General features: G+C 46.8%; 1 protein-coding gene across 2 annotated transcripts in view; it reads right to left on the reverse strand.

Moving 5' to 3' along the window:
* LOC8037800 (dedicator of cytokinesis protein 3) overlaps nt 1–12,036 on the reverse strand; it is a 285,268-nt gene that overhangs the window by 64,362 nt on the left and 208,870 nt on the right. For both annotated transcript variants that reach the window (XM_040208926.2, XM_040208927.1), the window contains 2 exons: nt 6,615–6,781; nt 4,818–5,165 (listed from right to left, as the gene is read on the reverse strand). In XM_040208926.2, the coding sequence (XP_040064860.1) occupies nt 4,818–5,165; nt 6,615–6,781 (515 nt within the window). The remainder of the gene's footprint in view (nt 1–4,817; nt 5,166–6,614; nt 6,782–12,036) is intronic.

Genomic DNA, 12,036 nt, shown 5'->3' on the forward strand with positions numbered 1-12,036 from the left:
CAATCCCACGGTCCGTTTTCACCTGGTAGGAGTGAAGTGGACCTGCTTGAGACTGCACCATTCCGCTTGTCCTCTGGTCAATTGTCCAGACGCGTTGTCCGCTCTGCAGAGGTTTCAACGGACGTGCGGCATGTCTCGTGTCAAAGTTACGTTTCTGTTTCTCCTTGTTTCCTTCCTCCCACTTCTGTAGCTTCTGAGGGTCGGGAGTAACAGGTTTTAACAAAGAAGGAACAATTGGGACAGATGTTGGAATTCTTCGGCCCATTAGAAGTTCAGCTGGGCTAAACCTGTTTGCAAGGGGGGTAGCACGGTATGACTGTAATACACGGCACGCATCATCCGTTTTCTTCCAGCTCCTCTTGATGATCTTCACTGCAGCTTCCACAAAACCGTTGCTTTGTGGAAACATTGGGCTAGAGGTTTCTGACCCCCTTCTTTCGAGAACTTGAAGAACTCGGATCCAATTTATCTTTGGAACTGTGGTCCGTTGTCGCTGTATACGGTTTCTGGTTGGGTTATGGCTTGCGAAGATAGACTTCATGTGGCCGACGACAGAAACGGCTGACAAGCTGGCCAAGGGAGCAACATCGGGGTATCTGGAGCAATAATCCGTCAGTAGCAAGTACCACTTGTTTTTTAGGTAGAAAAGATCTACGCCTACTTGCTGCCAAGGCCGTTCAGGAAACGGAGTTGGTATCAAAGGCTCTCGGCGGTTGATTGTTTCATGAATGCACTGTGTGCACCCTTTTACTCGTTCTTCTATCTGCTTAGACAAGCCTGGCCACCACACCGATTCACGGGCTCTGCATTTAACGATACCTTGGTGACCCTGGTGAATGTTGTTCAAGACTTGATTTCTCATTGCCTTAGGAATGATTATCCTCGGCCCCCTCATTAGAAGGCCGTCTTCCACTGCAATGTCACTTCTGTGCTGCCAATAGGCACTGCACTGCTGGTCTAACGCTTTCTTGGCTGGCCTCTCCACTGAAGTGTGTTGCGACATGTTGCGTCAATTTTCTGGTTAGCTTGGATTTCTTTCAACTTTTCGTCCATTGCTGGTAGATTTGCAGTGAGACCTCACACATATGCTGACATCTCGTCCTCCATCTCCTTGTCCGGTGTCTGCTCCAGAGGATTTCTGGAGAGGAAGTCAGCCACCACTAGGTCTTCTCCGGGAACGTGTGTGATATCATGAGAAAACCTCATCATCCAGAGTTTCATTCGCTGCAGTCTTGGCGTGATGTCTTCCAAGCTCTTGGACGAAAACATAGGAACCAGCGGTTTGTGGTCCGTCTCGGTCTGGATTTTCATCCCGGTTATCAAGTCTCGAAACTTTTTGCACCCCCAGACCACCACCAGTCCTTCCTTTTCGATCTGGGCGTATCGCCTTTCTGTTTCGCTGAGTGTTCTCGACGCGTACGCCACTGGCCTGTAGATCCCGTTCTCTTGCTTCTGGCGCAATACTGCGCCAATTCCAAAAGAAGAGGCGTCTGTCGACAACATGGTTGATTTTCTTGGGTCAAACAAAACGAGTATCGGGTCTGATGTCAAAATCAACTTTAGCTTTTCAAAAGCCCTCTGTTGTTTGTGGTTCCAGGCCCATTGGTTTTTGGAACTCAGTAACGCGACCAGCGGGTGTGACTCTTGGGCCAAACTGGGAGAAAATTTCTCGAGGTAATTAACCGTTCCAAGAAAGCTCTTCAGCTCCGTGATACAGGTGGGAGCTTTCATGTTCACGATGGCTTCTACCTTCTCTTGATCTGGACAAACTCCTTCTTGGTCGATGATATGCCCAAGAAACTTTACCTGAGTTTCTGTGAACCGACATTTAGTTTCGTTCAGGGTAATTCCTGCTTGCCTGAGTCGAGAGAGGACGTCTCGCAGGTTTCTGTCGTGTTCTGCTCTTGTGGATCCGTACACAAGGATGTCGTCCATGTTGCAAACTTGTCCTTTGATTCCGCTCAGAAGCTGGCTCATCTTCTTCTGGAAGAACTCTGGAGCAGATGTAATACCGAACGGAAGTCGCTTAAACTTAAAGCGTCCAAATGGTGTGATGAAGGTGGTCAGAATCTGGGACTCTTGAGCAAGCTCAAACTGCCAGAATCCAGAATTTGCATCAATTTTTGAGAAGAACTTCGCATTCCCAAGTTGTCCCAGTACGTGGTCCGTCACTGGAAGCGGATGTCTTTCTCAATCCACATACTTGTTCAGCTCTGTGAAGTCAACGCAAATTCTGTAGCTTCCGTTGGACTTTGTCACGACTACCATTGCTGAGCACCAGTCTGTGGGCTCGTCCACACTTTCGATTACACCCAGGGTGATCATACTGTCGAGCTCTTCCTTGATCTTTTCCATTAAGGGAATCGGGATTCTTCGTGGAGTGCTCAGAGACAAAGGAACTGCATCCTTGCGTAACTTAATCTTGTAAGGCTGCTTCACGCAGCCAAGGCCTTGAAAAAGTTCCGGAAACTCGCCCTTTGGATCGACTATCCCGTTTTTCGTGTCGACTACCGCACTGAGTCTCTGTACAAGTCCCAACTCCACAGAGTGGCCTCTCGACAAAAGTGGTTCGTCTAGCTCTTCTAGGACATAGACATCAGCGGATAGGCGCTTTTCTCTATGGCGAATATCTGCTCTCGGTACACCCAGTACGCTCAACTTTGTTCGGCTGGGCCCTTTACTACTCTTTTGGCTTCAGCCAGAGGCAATGCACTGAGGTACTGTCTGTAGATTCTTTCTGGAATCGCAGTGATGTCTGCTCCTGTGTCTATCTTGAAAGACACTGGAGCTGCCTGGACTGTCAGTACAAGCCTCTATGCGTCTTCCTCGGCTGATTCTATGACTCCAAGAAAGGCGGGCACTTTGGCTTTGACTTCTCTGACTATCATGGAGCTGCGGCAAACTTTTGCAAAATGTCCTATTTTCTTGCACTTGTTGCAGGTTGCTTGTTTAGCGGGACATCTATTTCGTGAATGAGAACTCCGGCCACACAACTGACACGTTTCCTTAGCAGCCTCTTTGGAAGACCTTCTCGCATTCACCTTGGGCGTCGGTAATGGCGCCGCGGACACTCGATTGAGACTGTCTTCTAGGTGAAGATCAGCTTGCTGCTTCTTCACAGTCTCTGACTGATGTGCCATTGTGGTTGCTTTTTCTGATGTCAGCTTCGCGTCGAGCTCCATTCGCTCGGACAACTTCCTGTCTCGAACGCCCACTACGATGCGGTCCATGATCATTTCGTCGTGTAGGTTGTCGAACCGGCAGTACTTGGCCAATCCATGAAGTGCTGTTATGAAGTCTTCTACTGACTCCAACGACTCTTGCACTCGCGAATGAAACTTGGCCCTGTCGTAAATTACATTCTTTCGAACAATGAAATGCTCTTCGAACGCATTTCGTACTGCGTCGTACTGCTGCATTTGCGCCTCTGTCAGCTTCAGCGAGAGAAGAATATCCTCGCTCTTGTCTCCCATGCAGTAGACTAAGGAACTGACCTGTTCGGAACCGCTTTTTGCTTGGAGTCCACTCACCACTCGAAAGCGCTCGAACCTCTCAATCCACTAGGGCCAGTCCTCTGACTTGGAAAAGTCTAACTCTTCCGGTGGATGGCATGCGAAGAGTGGAGCCGCCATGGCGATCCGAACATCAGGTTCTTGAGAACTGCCGGCTTCTGTTGTCATCAGTTCGCAGTCGTCGTCCTGGTACACTTCTTACTGAAGTCCTCTCAGGGCTAACGTCCTTAAACAGTTGCTGCCACCATGTTGTGTTAGCACAGGGACAAGAACACAACCATTCCTTCTCGAGCCCAGACAAAGAGTGTTCTTTACTTGGTCGTCCTCTAGCAGCCCCCCCACCTCCGGCACGCAATAACACGCGGAACTTAGCTTACTAAACAATGTGTAGGAATGCCAAAGCATTCCTACAAGCAGCGTGCCACCTCTTCCTATCGCACACAGCACTCCGGCAGTGACATCACGCTCCCCCACTGCGCAGGCATGGCAAACTCCGCCGGCTCCACGCCTTCCGTGACGACGCATCTGTGTTGCTCTGCTTTTTTTGTGTTTTATTTCCGAGGCGTGTCCGCCTTAACCTTGAGCATCCCTGTCGGCTTCTGTGAGGAAGCATCTGCTTTGCTGCGCTTTTCTTTTTGTTTTATTTCTGAATGCTCGATGACTTGCATTTGGGCGACGTTTCGTTCAGCCAAAGGGCATTTAGGAGCCGTTACACTCAGCCAATGGGACTAGCTCTCGTTTTTTGTGGTTACAGACAATGCTGGCTGTGCTCCATGGGACAGTTAATGCATTTAAAAGATTGGAACACCTTGCACGAATGACACATGCACTGTGGTTTGTGGAGGATACAACCTGAGCTCCCTGGCATTTGTCAGCAGAATAAACAGAAAAAATATACACAAGCCTGTGTATATTTTTTTCTGTTTGGTGCCCTTGTGTCGAGAGACTGGTACGACCGAATGAAGTACAACTCGTTGCATTCCACGTTAATGGGTTGTGCAGCCCTCAGTTGCCCTGAGAAGCATTTCGTCGTAAACAGTCAATGGCGGTCATAGTGCAGTTGGTCCCACTCAAACAAAAATGTCTGAACCAGCCTTAAATACTCACCGAACCCATAGCTGCCACTCCGCATCTCAAAAACGGAGGTAAGAGTGCTTAAAAACCATAAAATTTGTACGGCTGTGGCTACGTCTTGGCCAAATTACCCGACAGTTTCCCGATTGCCCCGTTTCCCAAACAAACACAAAGAGAAAGCAAGCTGGGTGGGAAGGTCCTTGCGAAGCCCCAAGGAAAGCCGGCCCGCACCTTGTCCAGGATGAGGGCCTTGAGCCTGGTGATGTGCGGTGCCTGTTCGGGGTGGTCGAGGGCAAAGCGGGGCCCGAAGAAGGCCTCCTGGTACTTGGCGATGCCACCATTGACGGCCGCCTCTATGACCCCGGCCAGGCGCATGCTGAGGGGCGCGATGCCCCGCGAGGGCTCCCTCGAGAAGAGCGCCACCAGGCGGCGCAGCTCCTGGTTCATGGCCTCGACGCTCTCGCAGGCGTGCACCAGCGGAGGCACCTCCTGGAGGCGTTGGTGCACCACCGCCTGCCAGGGGAGCACCCCGGGAAGGCGCTCCTCCGTCTCCAGGGTGGTGCGCTCGATCCACAGGCTCTGCATCGTGCGCCACGCACGACTCAGATGTCTACTGGAACCTTTGGGAACTTCACAAGAGTCCACTCTCTGGAACTGCTGGGAACTTTACAAGAGTCAGCTCTCTGGAACTGATAGGAACTTTACAAAAGTCAGCTATAAGACCCTTTGGGAACTTTAGAAGAGTCCACTCTTTGGAACCTCTGGCAATTATACAAGGGTGTACTCTTTGAAACCTCTGGAATCTTTACAGGAGTCTGCTCTTTGGAACATTGGGGAACTTTACAAAAGTCTGCTTTTGATGCATCTGGGAACTTTACAAGAATCAGCTCTTTGATCGAGAACTTTATTAGAGCCTTCTCTCTGGATTCTCTAGGAATTTTACAAAAGTCTTCTCTCTGGAACCTCTGGAAACTTTACAAGAGACTGCTGTCAGGAACTCCTGGGAACATTATAAGAGTCTGCTCTCTGGAACCCCTGGGAACATTACAAGAGTCCATTATCTGGAACCTCTGGTAACTTTACAAGGGTCTGCTCTTTGAAACTGCTGGGAACAAGATTCTGCTCTCTGAAACTATGGGAATTTGACAAAGCATCTGCTCTTTGGAACTACTGAAAACTTTACAAGAGTCTGGAACCTCTGGGAACTTTCCAAAGACTCGAAGGCACCAGAACGGTTTATGTCGGAGTAGTGTGGCCGGCAACCTCTCCTCCCTTCTGTGTTGCCCTCATGTGACAACATAAAGTAGGGCAAAAGCGGTTCATGTCGCTCTACCGAGACAGAAATGCTTCCTTCAGTGTCCGTAACACAAAATGACAGACAAGAGGTGAGATTTCTGTCGCCAGTATCTCTGCCAATGATTCTTACACTGTCGGCGCCTTTGAACGACTGCCAGACCCTAGGTATAAATAGATCTAGACGGCAGAAAAGGCAGTGCACATAGTCAATGAACAAGGCAGCGAATCCATGCACTACAGATGGATTATAACAAGCCCCAAAGTCGACCAATTATAATGAAAATTGTAGTTGTGAATATTTGTCATATAAGCAACACTGCACTGCAGTAAGCTTTCAAACACTCAAAGTCACCGAAAATTATGAAACTTTATAAATAAGTGAAGCACCGAAAGTTTTCATGCTCTGGACGTGCATTGCAAAAGCATCTTTGTGAAAGTGAATGAACCAACTGGCAAAATGGCAATCAAATAATTTGTATCAAAGAGGCTCCCTTACTCAAGCGAGAGCCCATCAACACAGCATGCCTGCTTCATTCCCTAGACTCCTCCCCATCGTTATAATGCCCCTTTTTTGTTGAGATAAATTCACAAATATCAACTCAAACCAAAAAGTTCACCGTTTAGCTTACTTCCATCCTACTGAGATTATGCAGACCGAGCCTTTGGTTAAAAACTACATGCAAACATTAGGCAGCCAGAGGCACAGATAACTTTTTAAGGAAGAAGTGGCACCTTGAACTCGTTGTCCTTGTCGATGGGCTCCTTGTGGATGGGACGATCGAACTGGAACATGCGGACGTCGTTCACCAGGTAGTAGTTGAGCACCTTGTCCGGCACCTCGCGGCCGTCAAACTCTGGCCGGCGCTCGGGAAGGGGCTTTACGCTGCAGATCTGAAGGTCTGCGCACCCAGTGTTGCACGGCAACGTTAGGGAGTTGTTAGGAGAACTGAACATCGAGAACAGTCCAAGTCCTACCGGTGAGTACAAGCTGTGGAAAGTCCTAAGGATAAGGCACAAAACAGCTTAGAAGCAACAGCACCAGAGTTTTGTTTATTGTATATAACTAGGGCTTGGAGTTTTCGGTTTAAACCGATAAAAAACGATAAAAGTACGCCGAATCCATTTGCGGAAATTCGGTTCTAACCGAAATAGGACACCGTGTACTGGGTGAAGATGGAAACGATAGGGCACGCTTCTCTTTTATTTTTTTTTATGTATTGTTTGCAGTTTGGTGTATTGTGATTCTGGTGTCTTGTTTGTAGTTTGGTGATCAACCGTTGTGGTGGTGGCCACGTTTGGGGAGGTGTACCTGAGGCATAGAGGCAATAGAGTGTTCAGCTGAGTTAGAGACGTTGTCTGTCTCTTTTTCCTCCTATTTCACGAGCTTCCGTTTTTCAAACCACAGTCTCAGGTTTCAATCATCATGTATAACTTACAACAACTCGCCTGCACTTTAACCATTCTTTCATTGAGCAAATAAACATTTTTCTTAAGACTTCCTGGGTCGCATTTTAAGCGAAAAGTTTTCGTGGTCCTTAAATTGTTTTGCATTATATGCCAATATAACTTTTTTTTTGTTATCGTGGGCTTCAAATCATGTTTTGTTTAATATGCGGGTTTTTACGGTAGGCGGCACCCCTCGTTTTCCTAGATGGCGGTTACAGTGAGGGTCGGGGATGCGTGCTGGTATACCAGTTGCTGAGCCTGCCTAGTGTGCTGGCTTCACTGAGCAACTCAAATTATTCCCACTTATACGAGAAAGCTAGGGTGTTATGCACGGAGGTAAACTCTTAATCGTGAAAACAAGAACGGTGTTTAGCGTGAAATCTATGCCAAGAGGCACATTTTAATTCAGGAACGAAACCGAAACTAACTTCTATTTGGGACTTAATTTATCGATATGGGTGTTAATTTCGGTTTCTCATCTCACTTGAGATGCTTCTCACAGCGTAAACAATGAGCTAAAGAAGTTGTTCGCGGAAACTTTAGGGACGTCCGATTCAGGCACTTCAGAATATTTTGGAGAGTTCAGTGTCCCATTAAAGACAGTCTTTCATAAACCTTAGAGTTAACATTTAATATTGCATTTATTGAAAACAAATCAGAGCTGACATTTGTGTTTTCTTGCTCCTTTTTCTCACTCAGATAACTACCATGTTAAATAATGAACTGTGGGCCCTTTAAAGGGATACTACAACAAAATTTCGGCGCTCATTTTTTGGTCTATATTCCTTTAAAAGGAGCAGCATCACATCGAACATACCACTATCTTGTTAAAAAAGTCACGAAAAGGATTTTTAAAACGAATTAAACGATTAGCAAAGAGCACCTGGTGGATGTCACTAACGCCTCGCTTGTAATGCCCGTCTAGGAACCTCGACAGCTAATGACGGAGGTTGTCTCGCCTCCGGCCATGACGAGAGAAGAGGGGCAGGAGGAACTCCCCTCTTCCCGAGAATGCCTCTTGTGTGTCGCAGAAGTCGCTATTCTCCCCCCACAAGATTATAGAAGATTAACCCGTCACTCCAAATTCGTACAAAAGCAGCCGCTTCGGTGGCTGGAACGACTGGGCCATCCCCTCGACGTCAGCCTCGCCGTAGCTTTGCTCGTCCTGAGACGACCTACGTCACAATTGCGTTGGATGTCACGTGGTCTCAGCTGGGCTTTCTTCGAGCGATTGCCAGAGTGGGCCGTTTATAACGAAAAATACAGCCAGCAGGCTCAAAATACAAACGTGCGATTGTCATTTACGGATATTGTGGATCATATTCAACTTATTTTTGAACACGAGGGATATATTTCAAATATTGTTGAATTATCCCTTTAATGGGTTTTGGGCCATTTAGATGATTAATTCAGGCGTGGAACTCACGAAATGTACTTTGGAGCAGCCACGGGAGCAGCTGAAACAGCTGTTTTGGAGCAGGTTGGGAGCAGCTAAAACTACATTTCGGAGCAGGTTAGGAGCAGCTCAGATTAGTTTTCATTGCATTTCAGCTGGAGTTTTAGTCAAGCACGGGAGCAATTTCAATTGTGCTTAGCAGCACATATGAACACGAGTGCACGGTTAGGGACCTCGTTAGATCGGATGACATTGTGAAGGATGCGAAAACTTGAAACTGTGTGAGCCTTAATGAGAACCAACAGGGAATAACCACATGTTTCTGAAGATAGCGCCCTTGATATCTTCTGACTGGCTTTCAGCAGCTCAGAATGCAAAGCAGCATTGCTTATCGCAAAACCCACACGTGCTCGACATAGTAATTATACGTGTGAACCACGTGACGTGCTTAAGCAACGGGCGTGCAGGTGCGCGAAGGAACAGGTAAACAAATTTTGAGTTTATCCTATTGGGCAACTCAATATCGAAGCAGCAGACTACGATTAACGGAGTTATCGTATTCGAAGCAATAAGGAACAAGGTTAAAGTACGCCGAGCAGATCTACCGCTTGCGTGAGAGCTGCTGGCCGGCAAGGTTTCGGATTGGGCCGCGTTTCAGAAGTTATCAAATCACGATTTTTCTTGCGGGAATGCGGTTCCAGCTTCTAACAATGAAGTACTAAAAGGAATCTTTTGCCCATTTGTTTTTAACTGGCTGACGTCCGGATCCCGGGCCGCAGAGCCCGAGGCAATCTGACGCTTAACGGCTCGACCTCACTTCGGCCGACTTGCTTAGCCGCTTATGGTTGAAGAGTAGTAGCAGGTGATGTAGTGCTTGAAATCAGACCTCCGATTTCTTTCGCGCGCTTCAAGATTCGGGGTACACAGGGAGAATAAAGAGATAAAATTATTGCAAGGTCGACCCAGCTAAACGCGCTCACTGTTGCCAATCGAGTCGATAGAAACCGAAACCAAAACAAAATACTAATTATTTTTTTGGCGCACGTTTTGCGATTTGGTGCATAATGGCGCCAGGTATTGGTTGTGGCGCAATTTCCGCAACATGGCGCAGGATGGCGCAGACAAATGCGTATGGCGCAAAATGGCGCAAATGGCGCAGCCGTTCCACCCCTGTTAATTGCTTTAAAGGAGCAGTGCAACGATTTTAATGTTGAAAGGATTGGCATCTTCTGCTTTTGACATTATTTATCTTGTCACAAAAGACAGAAAACACATCTCCTTCCTTCGAAACGCCGCGTAATCGCGAGGCAAAAGTTGGAATATTCGCCAACCTGCAGCCGCGAGCGGCGGCCATGAGCACCACGCAGCACGACGTCAACGGGGGACTTGTAAACAGATAGGAAGTTGTGCAAATATCTGCTCGATAAAGGGTAACTTTTCATAAATCTTGTCGTTCCAACATAAATATAAAAATACAAATACGTCAAAAACCTGGTATCATCGACAAACCTTTTATTATACGGAGTTTTAGTGGCGCCATCTATCCTAGGTTCACAAAACCGTCAGCTCTATCTTCTACTGCGAACAGCCGCCAGAAGCCGGAGGGGGACAAGGGCCGGACCCGGATGAGACTCTCCTTCTTCCCCATACTGTTTGCGCTGTGCCAGCACGTGGTCACGCGGTCGCGAGCGGATCAGTTCTCGCTGCTCACTGATGGCTCTAGAGAGAGAGCTTCACCGGAACCCCGTGTCAGCCCCGTAGACGTCACAGTGCACGTGACTCGGAAGACGACGTACGAGCTGAGAGGTGGCAAAACCCTGGATGTTTGTCCATGTTTAAAATAAAAACTGGGGCATGCAGGCAAAAGCAGTTTTTTGTCCTTTACTTCAGAAAGGTGGAGACACCAACTCCCAAATTATTTAAGCAAAGCACCGAGATTGTTGCGCAGCTCCTTTAACACTATTCCCAGCACAAGAATAACAAAATCGATCCAAATTTCACAAAATATCGCCACGGGTGATGAGTTTGGAAAATGTTCCCAAAACCTATAAGTTAAGAAACGCTGTTCTCACTACAAAAAGCATTAAATGAAATCCGAGGCAGACGGCAGAAGTGTATGACTTTCTAAGGCAATGCGGGACTTTGTCTGACATCCAGAGTTTACGTCCATCTTGATGTCAGAGGTTTTCATATTCTAAAAAGAAGACAAAATAAGACCTTTCTGTAAAGACAATTATGGTTAAACAGCATATTTTTGTGATGGTAGAGTTTGTTAAGGGCCTACATTGCCGCCATTTTCATCATTAATAATACAATTAGGGTAAGTGATTTTAATGTAGTTTTTCAAGCTTTAATATCATTTGTTGCTTATGGTCTAATTCAAAACATGCAAACAACTATGGCAATCAAAAGTTGGCAAATCATCATCACTGTTGCCAACTGCAGGATGTTTAATTAACAGGTTATAAAATAGAAATAGTATTAAAAAAAATGAAAAAAAGTTTAGCTAGTCTGAGAAATCCACATAGAATGACATTAACAGTGGGTAGAGCACATGGTGCTAGCCTATCAAAGTCACGACTTCTGACAATTGACAAATCTTCCGAATTCGCCGCCAATCCCTCTCACCCAAAAACCCCCGATACAAAAAGAAAGATTTTTTTTAATCGCAAAACTTTTAAGAAGATTAATTTTCTTTTATTTTTGTGCGTGATCGTTTTGCTAATCTCAGCCTTTCCAGTTCGAAGAAGTGCTTATCCGTTTGTATGTCCTTTCACTGCAGTATGTTCTGTTGGCGTTGGAAAACGCTTCAAACAGTAGAGAGTTTTAGTATTCCATGTACAAGCAAACGCAAGCACTGCGTGTTTGCGTTAGCGTTGCGTGTTCCACACTGAGCACGCGCAGAGCACAAAATTGCGGTCTTAAGCATGGCAACAACGCACATACGCAATGCGGAGCATGCGGATGCACTGCACTTGAGTTTGCTTCTACTGTAAACTTTCGTTAGTTCGACCACGGTTAATTCGACTTTTAGGGGCAAAGCTTCTTAGGGTTTAGCCTTGTCTGTCCGGGGTCCGTGCTCACAACGATCTTGCTGGTACTTGTGCTCGTGAGCTCATGTGCTCGTGTAAGGCAAAAAAAAAAAAAAAATAAATAAATAAAAAAATAAATGTTTGCGCAGTCGACAGGATTCGAACCTGTGCGGGGAGACCCCAATGGATTTCTAGTCCATCGCCTTAACCACTCGGCCATAACTGCGGGACGAGTAGGGGGCTCTGAGATATGGTAGTAACTCAAGAGCTGGGGTTTCTG

This window comes from Ixodes scapularis, unplaced genomic scaffold (genome assembly GCF_016920785.2).
Source record: "Ixodes scapularis isolate PalLabHiFi unplaced genomic scaffold, ASM1692078v2 PGA_scaffold2__306_contigs__length_199485367, whole genome shotgun sequence".
NCBI classification, from domain to species: Eukaryota; Metazoa; Arthropoda; class Arachnida; order Ixodida; family Ixodidae; genus Ixodes; species Ixodes scapularis.